Genomic DNA, 6878 nt, shown 5'->3' on the forward strand with positions numbered 1-6878 from the left:
AATAAACAAGTAAGGAATGTGTATAAGATAATAAGGTGCTACACTTAACAAATATACTTGATGATATTTATTTAATTCATCATATCACTTTATTTTAACGTATAAAATAATATTCAAAATACATATGAATATCTATTATTAAATAACATATTTAGAAGAATCTAAATAATTTTAAATTTGATTAACATGACCATGAATAAAATATCATTAAATACAATAACTAGATTAGTTATATCAACATTCTAAAAAAAAAAGAATTAGATGACAGTTTACTAATTTGACGACATTTTGGCGTTTACGGACTCCCACTCATAAATGTTATAAATAATGCGATAAAAAAGATTAAAAGTAACGGGATGAAAATGAATTGGACTGAAAGTGAATAAATATTTATAATAATCCATTATAATGTTGAGACATCTGTAGTACTGTACTGTAATCTATTTACATGAATTTGTATTTTACAAGTATCGGCCGTGCATGGAACAAGACAACAAGTACTTACATTGTAAATTTCAGATCAATAAGAAAATTACAGGAGATAAGAAAGAAACAAAAAGAAGAATAATCGCATTTCTCCATACTCTTCTTTTTCCAGCCAAACCTAAAAAAATGAAAGCTTCATCATTCATTATTTATTAAACGTGACGAAGCTTTCAGGTGGCGGGTGAAACGGGAACAGACAAATTCAATCAAGGACGTTCCTTCAAGTTATCTTCTCTATACGCTTTGGCTTTCTCAATGGACTTCATGGCTTCTTCAAAAGATTTCTGAGTGCAAAATAAATACAAAGGAACAATTCAGTATCCCTATCCATAAAGTTAACATGAAGCTTAAAACAACATACAGGAAGTTTCCATTAATCATTTACTAAATACTTCTTTTAGAAATGTAAGCAAACCTTTCAATGTGTTAACTGAAAAGAAATACTAAAAGTAATACATAAAGCCATTTTCTGCCATGCCATAATTACAAGCATGTCATGCGAATTACTAAGTAGTCAGAAAGTGACGTAAACATATACACGAATCAGATGGGTTGATTTCCGTCAATCTCCAGTTTTCATTTATTTTCTATTCTACCACATTATTTACAGCGTGTTTGGAAATACATGCTTCGAGAGGCACATTTAACTTGAAAAGTCCCGTCTTAACTGAAGCTACAAGTGCTTGCTTCCACGACTGTTGGTTGTTGGATGTGATAAATTACATTCCGAAATCATTTTCAAACACACTTAATAGTTTCTTGCAAGATCCTGATGCAGAATAAATGTAGCTAGTTGATGGTCTGGTATGGGGTGTGAGGGAAAAGAAACTTAGCAGGACGAAGCATATTTCCAAGATCAGCTGCAGAGATTTCTAAAAATGCAGAAGCTAAATTGACTGCAATCAATCAGGACAGAGATCAGCCTACCCAAACCATGCCTCATACTTCAATTTCATTGGGTAAGACAAAACCCGGTAACTAGGCAAGGAAGGAAGGTTTAGTTTGATATCGGTGCAAAAATAGAGGTAACAAATATGGATCAGTTTTCTTACTGATAAAAATATCCAGGAAAATTTCACCCCCATTTTTATCCTTACAAATAACTCACCCTAAGGTGAATTTGGATGCGGCGATTTCATAAAGAAGGTTTTTCAGTGGTGTGGACCTCGTTAAATCAGATAGAAAACAGGTTCAGAGCAGAAAAACACAGAAAAGGAGTGGTGATAAGTGCCATCTATTACTAAAGTACATAACACTGGGAAAAGAAGTAAAGGAAAAAGCAAGTGTAACGATTCACATAAACCAGAGTTCAGGTGGGAAGGAACTCGCACACATAGGGGATTTTCTTGTGACTGCCTAGACGAGGTGGCAGCAATGGAGGGAGGAAAGCGACAGTGGTGTTCTATTGGAGCAGAAGGAGAGATAAATTTGATTGTGGGGCAAAAATGGGATAGAAGGTAAGCATGGAGTTGGTTGAGGAGCGGGATTTGGAAGAAAGCTAGTAGTATCAGTAACTTTCTATTTTAAGATTTTGTAGTTTCTGCTTTAATGAACACATCAGAGTGGGTTTTTAACAAGGCAGCAAGCATTCATATGGGCAAACTTAAGGCAGCTCGCAGAGGTTTGTCTTTTGCATGGGAGTTAAGTTGCAGGAAGGTTTACTTGGAAGGAGTTGCCGAATATGTTTAATGGTGCACCAAGGAGAATTTGTAGAGCCTTCTAATAATGATGTTGAATTTAGAGATTTAGGTATAGAGGGAGGAAAACAGAGAATAGAGAATGTATAGACTGGACCAGAGTTGAAGAACCAATTCTTGTCAAGCTCAAACCAGATGGGGAGTTCTTCCTACACAACATTCCACCAGAAATCTGTTGCTATGCCTCTTGGGTTCGTAGTTTTTGAATAGTTTTTGATCATGGTTATTTCCCACAAAACTGTAATATGGTGAATGACTAATGAGCCAATAGCTAATTTTGCCAGATAAAATGATCTTCGTATCTCCCTTTTAGTTAGTAAGCATCTTTTGAGGCAAGATTTATCAGTTGAATAAATTTTTCATCACATGAACAAACAAAGATCACATGATTGAGAACAAAGAAAAAATTTGTGCTTATGAATCAATTATGTGTTGCAAGATATGAACTTTCATACTTAATTTGGATGGGAAAATGAAATAAAGGCAACAATTACGCTGGGATGTGGTACAACAAAATTGGAAGATTAAGAAAAAAAAAAAAAAGGAGAAAACCAAAATCTTACCCCAGAATTTTGCACTCTCCACAAGGATTCTCCGCTTGAATCAATGACAACTATCCCACCTAATATAGCCCTGCATAAAACTCTTTTATCAGATTATTGGCAGTACATTTTTAAACCAAAAGCAACTAAACACATGATATTAATTCACAGATAATAAAAAACAATCCAGAACAGTGCTTACTCAGAGATAAAAACACTTAATTCATTTAACTCTGTAGCAAACTTTACCGAAAACAGGGCTTAAGTGTCAAATTTCAATTCAACTAACAAGTACAATCTCTTGCATCTAGTAGATCATCCTAACATCAAATTTCGACTTGAACGATCAGTCATTATTAATTAACAGCCACAGTCACGAAGAAAAGGAAAGTGCATTACGCTGCGAAACCGAGATTGAGAAGCGAAGACCGCGACGTCAAAATCCGAAGCGCGAGTTCAAATTTGGACGCGAAGCCACCGCCACTGCCACCAGACCTAGGTTTATACTCGTAACTGCCTCCACTCCTGCCGTAGCCGTAGCTGTACTGCGAATAGTAGTTGTTTCCGGCGCCGGCGGCGGAGCCCCGGCGGAAATTGAAGTCGGCGCGCTTGCGATCGTCCATGAGGACCTCGTAGGCCTCGGAGACCTGCTTGAATCGAATTGTGGCGTTTTCCCTAACGGCTTTGGGCGATTGCGAATGCTTGTCGGGGTGGAACTGGAACGCGAGTTTCTTGAACGCTGCTTTGATCTCTTCCTTGGTCGCGGTTCGGTGCAAGCCGAGGACCTTGTAATGATCCATTTGGCTGTGTTTGGATTTTTTTGATTTTTAGGGTTTTTGGCGTTTTGTTTGGGGAAAGGAAGGGATTGTTCTATCTCTGTCTAGTTGGGTGAATGGGGGGAATCGGAAGAGGAGATTGAGATTATTCATGGCGCGAGTCGTGGCACTGCGGTGGCCGCTTCTTTCTTCCTCGGGTATAAATTTAAATGGTTTAATTATAATATTAATTATTACAAGTAACTGTCTTTGACTGGTTTTTTTTTTTTAATATGAATTAAATATGTGTACTATCCGTACCGCTATGCCGAGTTTGAGCTCGGCATCACAGCGCGACCTCGGACACGCGCTAGGCGATATCGGCTCGCTATCCAATTAGGTCATAAACTGATCTCGGGCCCAAGGCCCAACAAAACCCTAATACACAAAAAGGTACGTGCATTACTTATACGAGACTCATACACCCACAAACACTAACTTTAGCATCGGAGTCTCTTTTGCAGGTACCACCCCCATCTTGGAACACCAACGTACCAGCGAAGGAGGCTCACCGACCTTATCCAGCGGATCAACTCTACCTCAGATCCCCGGTAAGAACATTTGGCGCCCACCGTGGGACCGATCAAGACAGCTCTTATCGGCCACTCTTATGGTTTCTACCAGAAGCCATAGCAGACGCGCAACAGACGACCTAGATCACGCAACTACCATGGACAACGAAGCAGCATTGAGAAGGCTGATCGAGCAGGTCGAGCAGATGTGGCAACAACACACCGCCGATCTGCAAAACATGCGTGCCAAGCACGAAACTGACCTAGCCGCGATGCGAACTGCCAATGAAGCAGCCTAGCGGCGTTGCGCGCCGAGAATGAGCGTATCCGCGCTCAGCTACCACAGCGCACCTCTGATCAACCCCCTCAACCGAGTCACCTAAACGAGGAAGAGGGGCACTCGATTTCTCAACCGCCAATAGCGCATAGGACACCGACTCCAAAGCCTGCCACGCATCGTTCTCATGCACCGACACACAAATCGACCCATGAGGTCAGCAATGCTCCTACTCATGTCGCGGGGGATCAACCAACCTTCTGCCGTCATCCTTTTGTGGATGGCATTATGGAGACGCCACTCCCTCTCGGATGGAAGCCTCTCCACCTCGACCGCTACGACAGACCCAGACGAGCACATCAACCTGTACACCACACAAGTAAACCTCTACACCAATAACGATGTTATTCTATGTATGGTTTTTTCGACCTCGCTCAAAGGGGTCGCGCTCAACTGGTACACCCAGCTACCTGCCGAGTCAATTGACAGCTTCGGCACCCTAGTCAAACGGTTCATGGCGCAATACGCAACGAGCCGACCTCATCACATCACATCCGCCACCTTGGCCATCCTCAGACAGGGCGACGACGAACCATTAAGGACATTCATGGAGCGCTTCGCTGGCATCTCCGTCAAAATCCGCAACTTAAACCCCGAGGTCGCACTACACTCTATGCTTATGGCGTTGAAGCCAGGACCTTTCGTCGACAGCCTTTGCCGATGACCTCCTCCCAACATGGACGAGCTCTGAGCTCGCGCTGCTGGGTACATCCAGCTGGAGGAGCATGCCGAGTTTCGCAAGGCAATTCGCGACAAATCACAAGGAAAACAAGACCAAGGTCAGGCCACAAACATTTAAAGTTGGCGACCTTGTTTGGCGATTACGGGGAGAAGCAAAAACAGACCCCTCCAAAGGAAAATTTGGAACTTGGAATTCCACCCACCTCAACATTTATTTCTCTTAACTTGTAAATTCAGGGGATGTACTCTTTTTCCTCCTCAGCCTTTTTTCCCACTAAAGAAAGGGGTTTTTGGCCAAGGAAGGTTTTAACGAGGCACCCCTCAGAAATAAATCAACAAAGCAACTCCATTCCCATACATTTTCGGTATTGGCACATTAACCATGACGACTTGCCAAGGTCGAGTTCGAACCTTGATGTTAAAGTCAGGTTCGAACCTTCAAATACAAATTACGTTGCCAAGGTCGAATCCGAACCTTGATGCCAAGGTCGAGTTCGAACCTTGAGATCACATTTTCCTAACCAAGGTTGAGTTCGAACCTTGATATGTCAAGGTCGAGTCCGAACCTTGAGGTCACATTTTCTTAACCAAGGTCGAGTTCGAACCTTGATATGCCAAGGTCGAGTCCGAACCTTGAGATCACATTTTCTTAACCAAGGTCGAGTTCAAACCTTGATATGCCAAGGTCGAGTTCGAACCTTGAGATCACATTTCTTAACCAAGGTCGAGTTCGAACCTTGATATGTCAAGGTCGAGTCCGAACCTTGAGATCACATTTTCTTAACCAAGATGGAGTTCGAACCTTGATATGCCAAGGTCGAGTCCGAACCTTGAGATCACATTTTCTTAACCAAGGTCGAGTTCGAACCTTGATATGCCAAGGTCGAGTCCGAACCTTGAGATCACATTTTCTTAACCAAGGTCGAGTTCGAACCTTGATATGCCAAGGTCGAGTCCGAACCTTGAGATCACATTTTCTTAACCAAGATCGAGTTCGAACCTTGATATGCCAAGGTCGAGTCCGAACCTTGAGATCACATTTTCTTAACCAAGGTCGAGTTCGAACCTTGATATGCCAAGGTCGAGTCCGAACCTTGAGATCACATTTTCTTAACCAAGGTCGAGTTCGAACCTTGATATGCCAAGGTCGAGTCCGAATCTTGAGATCACATTTTCTTAACCAAGGTCGAGTTCGAACCTTGATATGCCAAGGTCGAGTCTGAACCTTGAGATCACATTTTCTTAACCAAGGTCGAGTTCGAACCTTGATATGCCAAGGTCGAGTCTGAACCTTCAGATCACATTTTCTTAACCAAGGTCGAGTTCGAACCTTGATATGCCAAGGTCGAGTCCGAACCTTGAGATCACATCTACTTAACAAGGTCGAATTTGAACCTTCAAACAAAAAATTTGGGAACTCCTCAGAAGCCCCTTTGCTCTTACATCACTCGGTGCTTGGGGGGCAAGTGTACTGGCCAGCCGAGTTGCTGACTTGTCCCTCACCAATCTGCTGACTCAGTCAAAGGTTTACCAGCCTAACCAAGCAGTAAGCTCATTATTGCCGAGCTCCTCAGCCCGACCATGAAACATGGACATCGGAACACCACATCGGCCCAAAGAGGCCACGTCATCAAACAAATAAAAATACAATCTTGTGACCGCGCTGCCCACGCATTATGGGAACGAGGTGACGGTTATGACACATGGCGTCATGACAAATAGGCCTACGCGAAAAGTCACGACCCTTTGTCGAGCTCGGGCCCAAGGCCCAACAAAACCCTAATACACACAAAGGTACGTGCATTACT

The 6878-nt window shown here is 42.4% G+C and overlaps 1 protein-coding gene across 1 annotated transcript; it reads right to left on the bottom strand.

Annotated features, from left to right (window-relative positions):
* Positions 1-357: 357 nt before the first annotated feature.
* Positions 358-3696, bottom strand: LOC109790164 (Chaperone DnaJ-domain superfamily protein). The gene is made up of 3 exons (XM_020349280.3): positions 3125-3696; positions 2747-2816; positions 358-770 (listed from the first exon to the last, which is right to left on the bottom strand). Exons 1-3 carry the CDS (start codon positions 3523-3525, stop codon positions 693-695), a joined length of 549 nt encoding a protein of 182 aa, XP_020204869.2. The 5' UTR covers positions 3526-3696; the 3' UTR covers positions 358-692.
* Positions 3697-6878: the final 3182 nt, after the last annotated feature.

Source organism: Cajanus cajan, chromosome 1 (assembly GCF_000230855.2).
Source record: "Cajanus cajan strain Asha chromosome 1, NIPB_CcT2T_4, whole genome shotgun sequence".
In the NCBI taxonomy this organism is placed as follows: domain Eukaryota; kingdom Viridiplantae; phylum Streptophyta; class Magnoliopsida; order Fabales; family Fabaceae; genus Cajanus; species Cajanus cajan.